Below are 19,222 nucleotides of genomic sequence, written 5' to 3' on the forward strand. Positions count from 1 at the left end.
ATCTGTAAGGGTGATGTCAGAGCCAGACGCACCAGCGTGCGTAAAGCTCTTCAAGCGCCTTTGCACTCGTTTTGCGTTCACGTAATACAAACAACAATTGTCAATTTACTTTTATTAAAAGATTAATCATTAAGTTACATTATATGCCGTCATTAAGATAGTGGTTATTATACATCAGAAAATGTTTAAATATTTCTCCCATCTTTTTATATTAGCGTCTTAAATTGGTGAAAGCAAACACATACCACTTTTACGATACAAAACATATAAAGCACATTTTCCAACTCTTTTCTGTTACAATCAAAAACAATTCATTTACATGGTGACATGTTTACACTCAAAATGTTGTCATAGTCCCAGCCTCGGATGATCGAGATTATAAACGCTTCTTGGTCTAGAAAACAATCTTCTGCAATCTCCTAAAATATATTGTACACTGGAGTCCTGCCAGTTTACAGCTGCTGTGACGTCAACTTTTTCCTTTTTCCTCTTGATCTCCTTTTTTTGGAATCGCCTAAAAAGGGGGGGACGACAACCAACAGTGAATAAGTACAATACTTTGTATTTAAAAGCAATTTTGCATGCTTGTTTGAGCTTTAATGAACATGAATTTGGTTTCATTTGGTTAATACAAAGAGTAATTTACAGGAAGCACATGAGACTGCCGTTAGTAGAATTAAAAACAGTCCCAAGAGTAGAATTAGGGTATGAACGAGAAAATATGGGAGACAAGAGTGAAGGCTATCATGAGAACTCCATTCACAATGATTGTACTTTCAAGACCGACTGAAATGAGAATTTTTTTTTTCCATTTTGTTCCCCATCAAGTTTTATAAAACCCCAAGATAGTTTGCTTTGTTAAATGCTTTTTAGACTTTCTATAACTGCAACAGTGAAAGAGATGTTAGAAGCTGGACAACACAGACAAATGAAATCCAGATCCCCGTTAGACCAACAAATGTGTTATTTGCCACAAAGTTTGGACAGTGACTGAGTTTATTAGGATGAGGTTCCTGCCAACTGTTTGCCATCACACTGATTGACCTACCTCATTGCAACACACAGCCCTTTTTAGGTTTAATGTGTCCTTTCCCACTGTTACCTTGTGTTTTAGAGAGTCAGAATGGAAAACAGAGCATTCAAACAAACAGTCCATTGGCAAACAAGCAATATATACTAAAAATCAAAATTCTGATCATTTCCTAAAATAGCCCATACATAATATATAATGCAGAGTGCAATAAAAAAACAACAACACAAATGTTCAAGACATTTCACAAGACTAGTATTCCAACAGTTTTTATTTAAGTTAATAGATAGTTTACCTGGATTCTTCTTTTTGTTGCGTTTAAAGAAGCTTGGCTGTTTCTTTGGTTCGGGGTTTAGTGATGAAGTATCTTCAAATTCAACTCCATCTTGGACATCACACCCCAAGATGCTCTCAGTATGGGTCTTGTTGCTTTTGGGGTCTGCATGCACACAGCTCACGACCACGTTCTGCCCAGGTGGTTTAGCAGCGTGCAAATCTAGACCTTCCTCTTGTCCTTCAGCCTCTTTTAAACAACTCTTATTACTAGTTTGACTGTCCTCATCCATCTTTGGATTCCTTTCTCTAGCAGCAGTGTTTCCTGCGAGTTCAACATTCACACTAATGTCTGCTGGCTCCTCAGGTGTTAACTTCTCAGGTACCAAGCTGGAAGTTTCCTCTAACACAGCGTCGATCAGGTCGGTGTCTGACAGGGAGCATGGGCTGAGTACACTGGTTTCGGTTGAATCTACAGAGAAACCATCTGTGAGGAGACATGGCTTGGGTTCCACCTGAAGGTTAGTTTGGGGAACTGTAGCCATGGCTGAGCTCTGCTCCTCCTGTAGCAATGTCGGCCTTTCCGGGGGTACCGGTGCAATCGAGGCGGCTTCCCCTGGAGTTGGTTGGGGTGAGGTAGCCACTTGCATCACAGCCTGATGCGTCGAAGGAGCCTCGTTTGGTGAGCTGATGAAGCCGTTGACCTCGCCTGTGCCAACTTGGTGAGCCTCTGTTGGAAGTGTAATAGGAGTAGAAACGGTGCACGCTACTTCTGCGACGTTTTCGCCTGCAGGCTTCACAGTTGACCCTGAATGGGGAGATGTCAAACAGCATTATTCAAACATTTTCTAAATTACAGAGAGACATCACAATATGAGAATGGGAGTCAGAGTGTAGACCTACACCAAGATTGAACTGATAACAAAAGTGAAGAGAAAAAAAAACTGTCATAGTCTGTCCATATATTAGCAGGCCTCCTGGTCTACAGGATGCGACTACCATCATTTGCAATATTCTGTGGGAGAGCAGTTCAAACATACAGTGAAACTAAAACTGAAAAAAAAAAAAGAAAACAAGGTTTCCTAAACCTGGGCACCAAAGAAAAAAAAGTCAATTTGGCTCACTGTCAGCATAAAATGCAAGATACACGAGATTGCCAAAAGTATTCGCTCCCCTGCCTTGAGTCACATGATTTTAAGTGATATTCCATTCTATATCCATTTGGTTTAATATAGTGCTTTACCGTTTGCAGCTATAACAGCTTCAACTCTTGTGGGAAGGCTTTGAACAAGGTTTAGGAGTGAGTTTATGGGAATTTTTACCCATTCTTCCACAAGCATGTTTGTGAGGTCACACACTGATGCTGGACAAGAAAGCCTGGCTCACTGTCCACTCCAAATCAACCCAAAGGTGTTCTATCGGGTTGAGGGCAGGACTGTGCAGGCCAGTCAAGTTCATCCATACCAAATTCTCTCAACCATGTCTTTAAGGACCTTGCTTTGTGCAATGGTGCACAGACATGTTGGAACAGGAAGGGGTAATCCCCAAACTGACTGTCCAAAATCTCTTGGTATGCTGCAGCATTCAGCGTTCTTTCCAGTGGAGCTCATGGGCTAATATTTAGGACATTTCCAACTTTGTGGGAACAATTTTGAGATGGGCCCTTCCTGTTCCAACATTACTGTGCATCAGTCCACAAATCACAGTTCATAAAGACAAAGATTAGAGCGTTTGATGTGGATGGAACTTGACTGCACAATCCTGACCTCAACCCCATAGAACACTTTTGAATGAATTAGAGAGGTGACTGAGAGCCAGGCCTTCTAGTCCAACATCAGTGTAACCTCACAAATGTACTTCTGGAAAAAAATGGTCATAAATTCCCATAAACACACCCCTTAACCTTTCCAGAACAGTTTAAACCGTTATATGGCAGAGGGGGAACCAATGTCATATACCCTATGGATTAAGAATGGGATGTCGTTTAAATTCATATCTGGGTCAAGGCAAGTGAGCGAATATTTTTGGCAATAAAGTGTACTTTATTGGTCAAGCAGGCACACCTTTTTGATCCACGTCTGTTGAAGTTAATCTATCATTACCGTTTTGCCACAACGTATTTTATTAGGTTTGGATCCTTGAGATGGAACAAAATTTATCAAAAAATGTCAAGTTGCAAAAACCCTTTGGGAAACCCTGATTAAACAAGTAGGGGGGGGGGGGGGGGGGGGGAAGTGAAATTTTGCATTTAGTTGTAAGATTTTATGGAAATGGTTGACATTTTTGCGTAATCCTACTTGACTAAAGAACCGACACCAAAACAACATTTTCCTTTTGCACTTGGCCGAGGTAAAGAGTGAGGATGGATGGCAATACATTTTCCAAGTTCGTACATATAAAGGCTAATGCAGGCTGAAGGACATAAGGGCACATGAAAGCAACAAGGCTGTGGCGCGCAGTTAAGTGACTCAGGACTGCAGATAGGGGCCAGTTTCTTGTCCTTACCAGGTGGGCAGGTATCCCTACTCATTTCACTATGAGGGAGGCTTTCCGAATCGCACCTTGGCCTGGTCTTTCTTAGGGTGAAACCCTTCCTGATGTCCGCAAGCAGGTGGTCAATTATGCAGCCGTCGTCCTGTGGCACAAAGCCTTTCTTGACTATTGAGCGACAAGATTTAAAAAAAAAAATAAAAATAAATAAAAGTTAGCTCAAAACATAAAAGGGATTTCTGGGTTGTGCAGACAACTCACTTATTTTTCCATTCTCTCCCTTCTGTCTCTTGGACTCTTCCTCTGCCAGCTGCTTCTTTCTCTTCTCAGCTTTGGCTGCCTGCTCTTTCCTGGTCTTATTGTCCTGCATGTGAAAGAAGAGGTGTCACCCAAGTACAAATTGTACACACTAGCAATTTCGACTTGGGTAGCAACACAAAACATTTACTTATGTCACAATAAAACAACACCAGTATCATCCAGACCTTCAGTGCCTTGATGAAAAGTTCCCGGAAAGTCTTGATTGTTCCAAAAAGCTCTTCGAGCGACAGCTTACTGGCATCTTCACACAAGTAGACAGCTAGTTCACTCCTTTTCTTGTCAATATCCACAAATCTTTCACTCAAAGTACGACACGCCTCCAGATTTTCCTGCAGCAGAGAAATAAGGCCTTTGTAAGAATACAGAGACAAGCTTTAACAAAAAGCAGCATCAAAAGTAATAAGTAGTTGAATATTCTTTTTGTAATTTTTAGCTGCTCAATCGCTCAGTGGATTAAAAACAAAAATGTGCATCTCATTTTTTTCTGAGCCCAAACACTTCTAGGAAGTGAAACTGTTGTTTCTCTGCAAAAATAGCGCAAACAAAGATCAATGTCACGATATCGCCTCCAAGCACTTATTGCATGCAATCCGATCGCTCTGCTCTCTTCCCTATACTGCACACAGCCCCCAGTGGGCATATTTTCATGGTACTGGGAGATTGCTATGATTTGCACATTAGGCCAATTGCTTTCTTTTGGCTCAGTACTACATACATACACTACGAATGCAATATTATATGCTCCTAGCTTGTGCCTGCCATTAACACTGTCTCCATTTACCTTATTGGTAATAGGTTTTCCATTTGACTGTTGCCTATAGCCATTTTTGCTGCTTTATATAGAGGTTGGTGCGCTTGCACTTAAGTATGCTCGTAAACTGTAATTCCATGATGGATACTGCTTTTAAAATGGAGTGAAAACAGAATCTTACCTCAAGAACTTTTGCATATTGCTCCTTCACATCTTCCACAGAGTTGGAGACTTTCTTGGTCGCTTCATTCAGTCGTTTAAGTAAGGTGTTGGCTTCGGACTGGACAGAATCCAGATTCACTCTGTGGTATGAAGAATATTTTGCATGAAAATATTTTGCAAATTTGTGGGGTAAAATGCAAGAATGTGGAAGAGATGCTGTACCCTGCAGCCTTTTGGCAGGTTTCAATGTCCTCTGGCAATGCCAATAGCTCTGGATGGTTTTCTTCTGCTTCCTTTTAGACAAGTATGTTGTGTTCTTAACAAGTTTGTGTTTTAAGGCAAAAGGTTTTTCTTTGTGTACCTCTAAGATGTGATGAAGCAGCGTAATGCGGCTCTTGTTGGCTTTAGTTTCTGTAAGCTTGAGAAGCGAGCTGATCTTGAATCCCTCGGCATTTCCTGTGTGGCTTCCCTATCGAAGGAAAGAGATTTAAGTCATTAAAAAAGGAGGCTTTGTCTCATCATCAGCTGGGACAAAACCGATATTTGGGGCTCTTACGTAGTTGAGAAAATTGCCCACGTCGAGGATGAGCCTACAGAAAGAGGGAATAAGCGTGCTTGTCCTGAGAGCTGAGAACACGAGTTGTGAATTAGTTTTGCATAAACTGGATGAGGATGGCAAATAAGGTTATTTCTGCACAACACACAGTAGAAAGAAGGTTTACTTACCATGACAGGCCTCATCAAGCAGCTTGACTTTAGGTTGGAGCATGTCCAACACTGATGCAGTCTCCTCACACAACAACATGCACTCAATCCTCAGCTGATAACTGGAAACAGCGAGAAATTTAAGAGTGAGGGTGGACAAATTGAAGAGTTTAAGGCCTCATTTGAATGCAGCCAAATTAGAAATCTAAAATGCAATCATAAAATTTAATGGGTTCTTTGGCTCGTTTCACTCCATAACTAAGCAGGCAGCTCTCATGTTGGAACAGTTGGGGAGGAAGTTACCATTGGACAGTGAGGAGCGATGTGAAGAAACGATCAACATTTGCCAATTTTTCCTTTTCCCCTTGGAAAGACTTCAAGTTTTCAATCTAGAAGACAAAGCCACCATCACGACTCAGGCATTGCATTGCATCTTCTGAGTGGGCCCTTGAATGACAGCTTTAAAACACTGCGTAGGTATTAACAAACCTCATGCTTCTCTGGCAGGAGCTTCAGGAGCTGTTTTAGCACCTCCACATCAAACCTGGTTCTGTCACCTTTCTGAATCATCACCACAAAGTCCTCATTTGAGCTGGGCATAGAACATTTGGAATATTAAGATGGACACTCTCTGGCCACAACATTAGGCACACGTGAACAATCCACTGAGATCCATTAGAAGAACTGTATAAAATTAAATGTTCTTCCAAACTTGGCTTTCTACCCGCTAGTGCATAAAGAACATACACACAGTGCATGCATTAACAGTAAATAAGAGGGGTAAATTGTTAGAAATACCTCACAGTATGATGCAATGTAGTTCCACACTTGCATACTACAACCACAACAAATACAGTAAATATTACTTGGATCCATTTTTTTCTTTAAAAGACTGAATTTTTGATACAGCTTACTGGATCTTGCTTAATTGTTTAGGTGTACCTAGAAAAGTGTCCAGTGAGTGTACTGTTTACTGAGATAAAATCCATCACCACAATGTTTAACATCTCACCATTTGAACTGCTTCAGGAATATGTTTAGATTCAGGTTTTTCTTTGGATCAATGAAAGAAATCTAGAAGCAAATAGAGACAGGTAATTTGGCTTAGAAAATCAGGTGTTTGTTTTTACTTTTTCATTGTCTAGGGTTGACCATGCACACCTCTTTAGGCTCCTTCTTGACAGGAGCAGCTGCCCCCTTGTCTTTGCGCTCAGTCACCGGGAGACTGAACAGCTGCTCGATACTGCTATAGTCCGGCTTGTGAGGGGAAGGCTCTTTCTGAACCGAAGCCCACATGGAGTGACCATCTGTGTGGGCAAGAGGAGAGAGGAACCAATCACGAGCTGCGCCATTTTGCACCTGAACTCAATATTACCTGTTCTCTCCTCTTTGAACCTGAATGAATCAAAACAAAACATTTTCACAATTGATGTGTTTGACACTATCCATTTCCTATACCACTTATCCTGTCTCTGACTACGGGGAGCTGCAGCCTAGCAGCCTATCCCAGCTGACTGACAAAGAGACAGCCACTCACAGCGTCACCGAGTCAGAACCCACGCTGACCGTACAGAATCACAGGCAAGTCAACGATTATACCATCAGTGCCTCCTGACGTGTTAACTTAGTACAGAAATCATACAAATGATACCAAAACATGCATCATTATGGCAGTTCAGGATCCATACTGTACCATAATAGCTTTATTGGGTAGTGGAAAATGTTGGTTTTGTCCCACTACCAAGTGCAATATAAATTTTACCAAATCCTTTTAAGGCTCCAATATTATTCTAACAAGTTTAAAACAAAACAGCATCAATCAGCATTGACTGTGTATTTTCCAATTAAATCAAAAAACAAGGCGATCGAAACTTGAAAGCCCACTCCCAAAGGGCCTCATCCACTGATAAATGCCTATAAATGTTCCACTCTGCACACAAGTACTGTATATTTCAGGAAATGTTCACGATTGTAGCGCTTTTTCTTGGTTGATACGAAACATTTGAAGCCTTGGATAAACTAGGAAATGAGAGCAATACGATCACTGCTTAGGTCGCGCGATGAATAATGTACTCGCGCAACCTGCTTGAGTGACCACTGCCAACGGCTCATGCACATGCGCTTGAGTGGTTCGAGGGCTAAAGTGATGAGAAGTGTCCATTTGACAGTTATTTAGATTTTAGGACAACGAGTCAACTCATTAGCAAAGTATTCAGTTTTTATAATGACTGCAGTTTCAATATGTTGCGCATCTAACATTTTTTTCAAAAGCTGATCATTATTTGTGCATACAAATGGTCTGAGGAGGTTCTAAATTTCTTCTCAGAGCACACGGATTGAAGTACGAACATATTGATGAATCACAGATGTGTCAAACGTGCGTACACACGATTTAAGGGCAAATTTGTGGATATGCACTGTTAGTGGATGAGGCCCATTTACCTTACCTGTAACAGATCTGAGTTTCTGCCAGTTGAGCTTCTTCATCCTCAGAGTGGGACATCTTGCAGGTATGCTGCATCCGAGAACATAGCTGCTCTGAGCCACTATAATGTCTGAAGGGGGAGGTGGTGGCATGCCAGGTAAGGCAGGTGGTGGCGGTGGTCCGTTGCTCATACCTGGGAGAGGGGGAGGCGGTGGGGGAGCCATACCAGGACCGCAAGGTAGTGGTGGTAGCATCATTCCAGGTAAAGGAGGGGGTGGTGGAGGTCCAGCAAATCCACCAGGGAGTGGAGGAGGTGGAGGTGGGCACTGAAGAGAACCTCCTGTCATATTTGGAGGAAGTGGCGGTGGCGGCGGTGGCGGTGGTGGCGGCGGCGGCGGCGAAGCAAAGAGTGGCTCCTGAGATGATGCTGAGCATTTGTCCAGCTGGTTTTGGTCTTGCTGACCAGTCTGTGAAGCCTTGTCCACTCTGACAGGCTGGCCATCCACTTCTTGATCACCCTCAGAGTACTTGCCCTTGGAGAACATCAGACGCTCCATGATCTTCTCAAATGACCCTATCTGAGCTGGAGTCCAAACAGAAAAAAAATAAAAATAAATAAAATAAAAAAATTTGTACACAAGAGCCTGTCACCATTTTCCAACTTCATGAAACATTAATAAGAGGCAGCCATTAGTGAGACATTTAACACCATAGGAAGTAATAGTAAATTAATCACAATGGTGCTGACTCACAGTCCTCTGCCAACAGTATGGCTCTATTAGTGATGGCCTCCAGAGCCAACCAGATATCAGAGCGGCTTGGCCCCAGCAGGAGCAGTGTCTGCAGGATGGACAGCAGCTGGAGAGAAGCTGGAGAGCTGCTCAGCTGGCACACATAATCATATTTATTTTGTATATGTTAATATGTACCACTAAAAAAAATCACACAATAGATAGAACTATGTCTTTATTCCACACAACTCTAACCTTGTTAAAGAGAGTTGTGAAGACCTCCAGGTGATTACTCATGTCGATCCCACCATACACTCGCAAGAGCTCCTCCTCATCTTCAGCCATTGCCTCTTCAAAAGCTTCACATTGAATAATCAAGTCTTCATCCTCCTGTTCTCTGCATGCCATAGACAAATACAGATCAGTAACAGGTGCACCTCACTTCACATTTAGCTGCCATTTTATCTCACAGAATTAAGAGGCTGACTAATCAGAGGTGTACAAAGGGCTGCATGCTCACCTTAATTTTGGTAGAATGTCAAGAACTTGAAGCCCTGCAGAACAACAAAATATAGAATGTCACATCACTCACCTCTCTTTTTTTTATTTTTTTTTTATTTTTTATTTTTTTTAAACCATGTACATCTGCAGAGGTAAAACACAGTGGTATGGTAGTTTCGGAGGTATAGCGGGAAGCTCCAGGTGAGCAATTATAAAAGAGGTGTGGCCAATCAAATTGTTGATTGGTCCACAGAGGTGGGCGGGAGTAATGGAATTAGCTTTCAATCATTCTAACTTTCATTCACTTTGTCCAATTAAATTAGGTCTGTATGGATGAGGAATACTGTTTTTAACTTAAACAGTAGCAGTGTGTGATATAGAACACAAACATATACCTTACGTTTGATCCATTTTCTCAGACAAAATGAGGCCAATTAACCTATTCTTAGACATATTTTCAACAGAGCTCCAATTATGTTGTTTTATGCTTTGTATTCACTTTTAGAAAATATAAATGCTGCAACAGCTCACAGAAGAGTGACCTCACTCATTGTGTGCTAATTAATCGTTCAGTGGCAGCCTGAACCTACCGATAAACTCCTTCCTCATCTTATCTCTCTGCCTCAGGTCATCGCAGCCGAAAATGAGGGCGTTGATGACACTGAGGAGCGTGACCATGTAAGGAACGTTGTCTGTGGCTTGCAACTCGTTCATGATCACGCTGAAGCGATAGTGATGCGTCTTCACACCCTGAAGAACAAATCACAGTGGAATTAGTCATCCTATTCATTGCTTGTAATGCTTGTGATTGCACCTCACCACTAGAGGGCGTTGTTTTTATTTTATTTTTGGGGGTACAATTTACTTGCCTTGTAGTGGTCCAGAGCATCCAGGGCAAGGCGATGACCATCTGTTGAGAACATGCTGAGGGCTGCAAGTAGCTCAAACACCTGCTTCTTCACCATGGTGTTGGAGGTGTCCAAGGCTGTGGAGCATCATGAGCACATGTATTAAACCCATAGAACACACACCAAACATGCATCTCTGTAGTGCTTCCTTTTTGTGTCAAGACCCCCAACATGCCTCACATGTTTTTAGGCAGCACACCCTGAACTTTGTCTTCTGAGGATGTGGCAGCAGATAAACATGTTTGTGTTTCTAATCCAAAATTCCAATACACGTGGGGGAACTACAACTAGGCTTTCGTAATTCACTTCTGTGTGGAAAGCTGTAGAGATAAAGGGAATCATACAATACACTACTCACAAAAGGTTGGGGATATTTGGGTTTTGGGGGACATTTCAGGATGAAACTAAAATGCACTATAAGCTTTGCAGGTGACCTTAATTTGACCTTCTATAAACCTTTGAATAAACATGTCCAACTGTCTGTTTTTTAACAGGCTGAAAAGCAAAATACACAACATTTTTACAAATTTCCAACCATGTCCACTTTTATGCCTTTCTGTGACTCTTCCAGTGTCACTAGCTAGTTTCCACCATCTTATGCCACGTTGTGACACTCAGCTAAGTAGCCACTTGTATTTGAGAACATCCTGTTTGAAGCCTTGCAATGGCGAGATACCGTTGATCAATTGTTAGGTGTCGTCTTGGTCTCATGTCACAGTCAACAGCATGATGAAGATGATTGGTTAAATACCAATTCTAACTGAAACAACAAATGTATTAGACCATTTATGGATCAAAAACCTGTTGTGAAATTAACTGTTCGACCTCTTGCTAGAGAACAAGAAGTTGTGCAAAAAAAGTACTGAAACACTGAACAGTTGGACATGTACATTCACAAGTTTAGAGTTCAGCAGTGCATTTTAGGTTCATCCTGAAATTTCCCCCGGAATTCCAATATCTCATACTTTTTGTGAGTCGTGTATGTATACAAAGACTACCTAATGAAATATGTGTACAGTGTTACAATGCTTAACAACATGATAGCGAAATGATAGTGGGAACCTTGGGAGAGCTTCCGGATGTATCCCTCGTTCTCAATGATGAAGTGGATCCCCGCTGAAGAGTTCATGACAGCACGGACGCAGTTGACACAGGTGAGCTGCAGAAGGGCGTCTGCGATGCGAGAGCAACCTCGGCCCGAAAGGCGGTCCAGGGCCTCCAAGAGGAGATCCAGCCCGCTCAGCTCCAGGAACTGGACCATCCATGTCTGGTCGCTTCCGTCCAGGCGCCGCTTCAGGCCGGAATAGTTAACCACAGTGGGAACCTGGAGCAGTCTGATACAGAGCTCCGGATCAGCATTCTCCAAGTTGGCTTCCTGTTGGGTGTCTGAGTCCTGCGATGATCCCAGGCGACCACGAACCGCTGCCCACTTCTTCTTCACCTCTGAAATCCCTGGCATCATTTTGAAAGCACCTGTGAAATAAAGGGGTGAAAGGCATTCATATATTGCAATTGACTGGAAACCGGTCCAGCTGTCCGGTCCAAAAGTCAGCTGGGATAAGTTAGATATGCAGAGTATAGAGCAAAATTCTCACTGAGGTAAAGAATAATCCTAGAGTGCCATCTCAAGACTTACACAGATCTTTGGCACATGTTAACATCCGTTCACCATGAAAGTAAAATGTTAACAGTCCCATACATGTTTTGAAATTTATTTTTTTTATTTCATAATATTTGATTTCCTTTTATCATGTTTGCAGGATAATTTTGGTTGTGAAATGCCCAGAATTTCCTTTTTCAAGCTATTCTAGTCAGTCTTTTCTAGTTCAATCCCGCCCCGCCTGTGTGGAGTTTGCATGTTCTCCCCGTGCCTGCGCGGGTTTTTCTCCGGGCACTCCGATTTCCTCCCACATCCCAAAAACATGCATGATAGGTTAATTGACAACTTTAAAGTGACCGTCAGTGCAAATGGTTGTTTGTTTGTATGTGCCCTGCGATTGGCTGGCAACCAGTTCAGGGTGTACCCCGCCTCCTGCCCGATGATAGCTGGGATGGGCTCCAGCGCGCCCGCGACCCTTGTGAGGATAAGCGGCTCAGAAAATGGATGGATGGATGGAATAAGGTTTGCCTCTGTATGACTGGCAACCAGTCCAGAAGACCTTCCCAAAATGGCTGCCATGTAGGCATGTCAATTAACGTGGCTGACGTGTCTAGTGTTTATATTTATGCATGCAAAGCCCAACAGAAGACGTTATATGCGGTCCTGTGACTGCATTTGATTGGTGAACTAGAGTCAAATGTCACAAGCGGTTACGTTGGATTGGGGCGAACAGCGCCCAATGCGTAAATCATAGTCTAAACCGATAGACCGCACATGAATAAAAATGGATAAATAAGCAATAATTGATAAATAAAAGTAGCAAGCGGCATGTAGATCATTGTAACGGAGTAAAAGTACAATTTATCCAAAATGCTACTTGAGTAAATGTAGCGAGTTTCTACCCAGAGTATAGCAAGAAGCAATTTGGCATGACAAAACTGAGATGTTATATTGGTAAAGCTTTGCCCATTCTAATCACTAGCCCTTAAGATATTGAGTAGTTTTCATAATTTTGTGGCTTCTCATCAAAACGGAATGGGGACATTCTTTGAAGTATAAACATAAATCAAAAATTACAACGATAAATAAAAAGTTAAAACTATGCAATGTGAATCAACTGACAAACCCCAAAAAAATGAAAACATACTGAAACTTCCTTAAAAATAACTTATCTGTATAATCCTATTTGTAATTCAATGAATTTGTCCACACAATGTCACCATTGCTAAGCAGAACAAAGACGGCAGGCCTGATCACAAAGGAAAAGAGAATAGGAAATGACAGCGCTGCACTCTGTGGGCATGTCAACAACGTCGTCAGCAGTCCAGTCATTACCAGCAGCTATGCCAAACATTCCAACTTAATCTTGCCTAAAAATTTGTCAGCCAATCAAAACTCCTTTTAAGGGCATGCTGGACAGTCAGTGAAGAACACATCACCATTTACAATACAGACGATGTTTCATCAGAAACATTAAAACTGATTACACAAGCATCACAATGTAGAACGAGCATATATTATGAATGCACACATGCTGCTTTTTGTTGCGCAATGAGACAGCACAGTCCCCCTTTTTACCAACCAGACTCTCTGGAGAGCTTCTTAAATATTGCTGTATGAGCAGGATACACAAGTCCAAAAAAGGGAAAAGTATTCTGTAAAAAGTCTAAAAAAATACTTGTGATATTTGGTAAAAAAAAAAAAAAAAAAAAAAAACATTTGTCCTTAAACTGTCCGACTATTTTCTCACGCACTTGTTCACAAAGAGATGAACCTCGCCCCATCTATGCTTGTGAATGTTCCAAACAGGTGTTTGATGAGCATTCCTCAACTTTCTCAATCTTTTTTGCCACCTGTCCCAGCTTTTTTGGAACGTGTTGCAGCCATAAAATTCTAAATTCATGATTATTTGCTAAAAACAATAAAGTTTATCAGTTTTGAACATTAAATATCAACGTCCCAACTTCATTGGAATTGGGGTTGTGTACACACACACACACACACACACACAAACACACACATATATATATATATATATATGCGCTGTTGCCCTGTGATTGGCTGGCGACCGGTTCAGGGTGTACCCTGCCTCTCGCCCGAAGATAGCTGAGATAGGCTCTAGCATATAGGATAAGCGGTAAAGAAGATGGATGGATATGCGCGCTGTCTCTGTCTATTGTGGATTCCAGACTTGGCAAAGTGGAATGATGAGCATGTAGAAACACAGCGACTTGAATGTTTCACAGTTCACTACTTTGGGTTGCTTGGAAGGAAGGCTAGCTTTTCCATAGGCCCATTATACTTGCTTTTCACTGCTTTTTTTGCGTGACACTCATACATCCAAGTTGTACACTGTTAGATGGGTTTTGCAAATTCACTTGGCCTTCTGTTTTTATAAGATGTGGTGCAGAATAATTCCATTCATTCCACCAAGACAAGGTAAAGTGACTCTTGGCTTTTGTCATATTCGCTCGCAAAGGAATTTTGTAAGCTAAGGCTGCAGAATCCTGTTGCGTTACCGTGGTAGCCAGCAACCACACAATGGTGATTTACAACAGACCTTATAAATACTCTATTCAACTGGCATTGAACTCGCACTTTTCCCCACTTTACAACAAGAACTGCCTGACAAACCACTGCAACACTGCCTGAATTATAACAATGTTTAACAATTGTGGTTTGCAAATGATAAAATGTACACGTATGTATGTATATATGTATGTATTACAGTGGCTATAAAAAGTCTACACACCCCTGTTCAAATGGCAGTTTTTTTTTGTGATCAAGATAAATAATTTCTAAACTTTTTCACCATTGATGTGACCTATAACCTGTACAGTTCAATAAAAACAATCTTTTGGAGATGGGAAGTAAAAACAAACAACTGAGATCATGTGGTTGCAGGAGTGTCCACACCCTCTTATAACTGGGGATGTGTCTGTTCAGAATTAACCAATCACATTTAAACTCAAGTTTAAAGCTAGAGTATGTAACTTTTTGTTTTAAAAAAAAAAAGAGTCAGTTTCACCAAGCCACTCGAGGAGATGACACAATGCCTGTCAGCTCCTCGAACATCTTTCAGTACAGTGGAACCTCAGTATACAAACGACCCGGTTTACGAAGGATTTGGTATATGAACAAATTTTTTGAAAGAAAATGAACTCAGGTCACACACTATTTTCAGTTTACAAACAGCTTTGGCATGGTCACGAAAGGCTCAAAACGTACTGCTTTTTCTCACGCCGCATGAACATTATTGGCTTCGTGCTTCAGGTATATTTATTTTTGGTTTTTTTTGCCCACTCCCAAAATCCACCACAAAAGCTGTATTGTGGGAGGTGATGGCCATTTAGGGCTAGCAGTAACCAGAGTGAACATAAACATTACTTCGGTTTGTGAACGTTTAGTTTTTTTACTGAGCCGTTGGTGGAGTGCGGCCCGTTGTTTCCCATTCAATGAGAAACGAAAACAATAACTGCCATCTGCCGTGAACAAAATACACACACCTTCCCGAGGATGCGTTAGCTGCTCATCAAGGTGCCTAACATTAAAAAAAACTAATTTAACATAATCCAAACAATGTCGCCAGCCAATCGCAGGGCACATATAAACAAACAACCATTTGCACTCACATTCACACCTATAGGCAATTTAGATTCTTCAATCAACCTGCCACGCATGTTTTTGGGATGTGGGAGGAAACTGGAGTACCCGGAGAAAACCTACGCAGGCACGGGCAGAACATGCAAACTCCACACAGGCGGGGCCGGGATTTGAATCCCGGTCCTCAGAACTGTGAGGCAGATGTGCCAACCGGTCGCCCACCGTGCCGCCGAAGTTACAGCTTGAAATGGCAGTCAGCTGTCAGCACACACCTGCCACCATTGAAAGTGGCTCAGATTAACCCCAAATAAATGTTCCAGTAGACTTTTCCTGACGTTTTTTTGCCTTATCGCAGAAGGCTGAAGGTTTTGTGCTAACACTGATGACTAGTATTTGGAACTGTTCATAATTCCCACCACCCTGACTAAGGCTTCTGCTCCAAAAGACCTGGCATTTGAGCAGGGGTCTGTAGGCTTTTTCTATCCACTGTCTGTCTGTCTGCCTGTCAAAAAACATGGAAACACATGCTTAGTTTTCATTTGATGTAATGTAGGTGTACCCAATGTTGAGGGAAAGAAGGTTGCAAGTAAATCCTTGTAATCCAAACCCTCATTTTTGTCATCTATGCTTTTTATTTTGTACACTAGGCCGAGGGTGTATCTGTGCGTCATGTGTGCTGGGCTGCCAGGGAATTTTTCAAAAGGAAGGAAAAGGACTATCCTGGGACAGGAAACCCGATAAACATGCTGGTGTGGCAGCACATGTTCCTCTTTTCACTGAGGATTTAATCTACAACAAAAACAATACATGTATAAGCATTGTATGTTGAATGAATGAAAAAATAGCTTTCTATTAAGTTACACATTGAAAGACATTTTCATGTCTGCTTCCAAAAGCTCCCACCAGCAGCTCTAGTAGCAGCTGATTCACAGCCTACAGGACAAACCCACTCATGTGTCCTCTGCTTGAGCCTCCTACACAACAGTCCAACTCCACTGTAAACTACATTAACACGTAAGCATGCACACCCACTGCTTCCTTTTATCTGAAAAACATGCAAACCCTAAGAATGAAAATAATGTTCTATGCTATGTATCTCAGCGATGAATGTGATTGATATTATTATGTAAGTACAGTGGAACCTCCAAAGCCAAACGCCCTGAACAAGAAATTGGAGTTCAATTTAGGCCCACTGACTATGTCTTGCCTTTTCCTTGTCTTTCTTGTGATGCTACCATAGAAAGGGACCAGTGATGGCAAAGAGGAAAAGTGTGACGATAGCCACAGAATGGGAAACTTACTTTGACCTAGGAGAGCATCTGCTTAATACAACATGAGAAATATTCAGCCATTTTCTATACTGCTTGCCCTTATTTTCATTCAGGTCTCGGGTTTAACGGGTGAGACAGCTATCCCAGCTTACTTTGGGTATACCCTGGATTGGTTGGCAGTCAATTGCAGGGCGCAGATAAACAACCATTCACATTGACATTCACAACTATGGACAAGTTTGACTCTAAATTTTAGACTCTTCAATTAACCCATGAAGTATGTTTTTGGAACATGCGAGGAAGGGAGAGTTTTCAGTGACTACTGAGGAGTTATTGGAGAGACCCCTGGGAAGCAAAGGAGACAGAGTCGAGATTTTAATCGTGAACCTCACAACTGTGAGGCAGACGTGCTAACCACTCGGTGACCGTGCTGCCCAACATATTACATGCAAAATATATATATATATATATATTACACCCAGCAGATGCTAACATAAATACAGTTTGATATTCGATACTTCTCTTTTTCAGACTGATATCAGTACGAGTATTCACTCTTGAGTAATCACCAATACCGAGTAGCAATACCACTAGTACTTTTGATTCATAAAATTTTAATCAACACAATGACAGATAATCGTGAAGAAATCTATTTCTTTCTGACGCACACGATCGGCTGATGGGTCAAACTGCTGCAATGTAGCACCAGCTACTGGCGAGGAGGACTTACACAATGTCAGATTTTTTTTGGGGGGGGCTTAAGTATCAGTGGCTGGCATCGACAGCCTTTCATGAGTACCCGATACCTTGAAATAAGGCCAGTATCGGCCCGATATCAGCACCCATCCCTAGTTATTATACACTACAGACTTATTAGCAATAATAATTTAGACTAAAATAACGCCTTTCAAGGGAGCCAAGAATGCCTATACATGCCTGTAAAACACCACTTGGTGACAGTATGACACCTGTTAGGTGTCTTCAAAAGGGGTAGTCGAGGTGTTCGATTTTACTTTTGTTTTATTATACAGTGGTTAACTTCTGTTCTATTATGACAGTTTGGAATGTTAAATCGCCAGTTATCCTTCAAAGTTTTCTGACGGCATCACTTTTGTGCCCGGAATGAATTAAGTCACTTTGAAATTGTTTTTAAAATTTGAACAACTTGGAAACCAGATGCAGAATTGTGTTCAACTTCGAAGGTTGCACATCAGACTAAGGAGAATGGAGTACTTTAAGATAAATATTCAAGTTTCATGCAAGCCTTAAAAGCCTACACAGTATTTTTTTTTTTGCAGCAGCAGTCTTTAGAACATCTGGACCCTATTAAAATACCTAGCCCCTACTACTCCAATCCTGACTATTTTTGAGAGCACCATGCATACAAGACTACTTGTATGTACTGTAGTGATGATTTACAGTTGTTCACTTTATTAAAACCGTCAAGACGATTGCTAAAACCGAATGAACCTTTGCACACACAAGAAATACAAACCCAAATAAACCCCTCAAGTGTATTTTGGCAACTGGGCACATTTTCCCCTCTGTCTTTGCAGCCTTCTCCCTCCCCAAGGAGGGACAGTTTAACAGTCTCATCCAGTATGAGCATCGACGAGACTATTCATACCAAAACAGCCACTTTGCCTGCATTAGGAACTGCAATAGGATGGATTAAAATAAGGCAACACAGATCGATCAAAATCCTCACTTTGGGTGCGCCTTTGAGGAGGACTTCAACCACAAAGTGTGCCGTCGCTTGAAGAGACGGTGCAAGGACTAAATGTTAAAAATGCGCTCACATCTTCATGCACTGTTGCATGACTGAAAATCCCCCAAAAGAGACTGGGGATGCGGATGATGTCTTACCTGGTTTGGTTCTATAAATACACTTGGATGAATCGCTTCCTTGTGTGTTTCCGAAGGGAGCGGCACCAGATGACACCCACGCTGCCGTTTACATCGCCAAAGATGAAGGATTGATCTCCTCAAATGAACGCATTAAGGCAGAGGCAGGTCGACCCGAGTGGGTGTGTGTCCGTGTGTGTCTGTGTGGCTTTTAATCGTCACCGCCCTGCGCTCTCTCTCACTCACTTGTTTAAAAGAGTGACGTCAAAGTAGAATTCAACGCCACGCTGCAACTTCCGCTCGTGTCTTCTGCAATAAAGTAGTGAAGACGAGAGAACGCCACCGCAACACGTCTCCTGCCATTATTGACGAACAAAAGTGATAACTATTCGCCAAACGTGGTTAACTGCCTTGACAAAGGGGGTTGGAGTGAATTATCACCGCACTAAAACTAGCAATGCAAGCTAACGGCGGAGTTAAGGTCGAGCAATGAGGCTCCATTGAACCACTTCAGCTTTCCCTTCGTCTGCTACGTTCAGCCTCCTGCGACGGAATTCTAACAAACCAACCAAAAATGAATGATGAATCGTGAGCCGTTGGTCATAG

The 19,222-nt window shown here is 41.9% G+C and overlaps 2 protein-coding genes across 2 annotated transcripts; both read right to left on the bottom strand.

The window, feature by feature from the left end:
• Window positions 1-95: 95 nt before the first annotated feature.
• Window positions 96-9,583, bottom strand: LOC133487762 (inverted formin-2-like). The gene is made up of 18 exons (XM_061794851.1): window positions 9,409-9,583; window positions 9,144-9,285; window positions 8,910-9,042; window positions 8,180-8,740; window positions 6,894-7,039; window positions 6,745-6,806; window positions 6,222-6,324; window positions 6,036-6,121; window positions 5,754-5,854; window positions 5,584-5,654; window positions 5,389-5,496; window positions 5,250-5,320; window positions 5,047-5,167; window positions 4,279-4,443; window positions 4,055-4,157; window positions 3,809-3,961; window positions 1,326-2,111; window positions 96-514 (listed from the first exon to the last, which is right to left on the bottom strand). Exons 2-18 carry the CDS (start codon window positions 9,231-9,233, stop codon window positions 453-455), a joined length of 2,922 nt encoding a protein of 973 aa, XP_061650835.1. The 5' UTR covers window positions 9,234-9,285; window positions 9,409-9,583; the 3' UTR covers window positions 96-452.
• inf2 (inverted formin 2) lies at window positions 9,405-18,863 on the bottom strand. Its single transcript, XM_061794854.1, has 5 exons — window positions 18,638-18,863; window positions 11,360-11,770; window positions 10,259-10,374; window positions 9,980-10,139; window positions 9,405-9,442 (listed from the first exon to the last, which is right to left on the bottom strand). Exons 2-5 carry the CDS (start codon window positions 11,757-11,759, stop codon window positions 9,405-9,407), a joined length of 714 nt encoding a protein of 237 aa, XP_061650838.1. The 5' UTR covers window positions 11,760-11,770; window positions 18,638-18,863.
• Between the last annotated feature and the right edge of the window lie 359 nt (window positions 18,864-19,222).

The sequence above is a fragment of the Phyllopteryx taeniolatus genome, chromosome 13, assembly GCF_024500385.1.
Source record: "Phyllopteryx taeniolatus isolate TA_2022b chromosome 13, UOR_Ptae_1.2, whole genome shotgun sequence".
Taxonomy (NCBI): domain Eukaryota; kingdom Metazoa; phylum Chordata; class Actinopteri; order Syngnathiformes; family Syngnathidae; genus Phyllopteryx; species Phyllopteryx taeniolatus.

Bases quoted from the DNA above. Each gene is read 5' to 3' on its own strand.
- inf2 (XM_061794854.1), bottom strand. From the start codon at position 11,759: ATGATGCCAGGGATTTCAGAGGTGAAGAAGAAGTGGGCAGCGGTTCGT. The intron at 10,140-10,258 runs GCAAGTAAATTG...TTTGTTCTTCAG, and splicing joins ATGCTCTGGACCACTACAAG to GGTGTGAAGACGCATCACTA. The intron at 9,443-9,979 runs GTAGGTTCAGGC...GTTGTTCTGCAG, and splicing joins GATGAGGAAGGAGTTTATCG to GGCTTCAAGTTCTTGACATT.
- LOC133487762 (XM_061794851.1), bottom strand. From the start codon at position 9,233: ATGGCTGAAGATGAGGAGGAGCTCTTGCGAGTGTATGGTGGGATCGAC. The intron at 5,497-5,583 runs GTAAGAGCCCCA...TTCCTTCGATAG, and splicing joins TGGGCAATTTTCTCAACTAC to GGAAGCCACACAGGAAATGC. The intron at 4,444-5,046 runs GTAAGATTCTGT...TCTCTGCTGCAG, and splicing joins AATATGCAAAAGTTCTTGAG to GAAAATCTGGAGGCGTGTCG.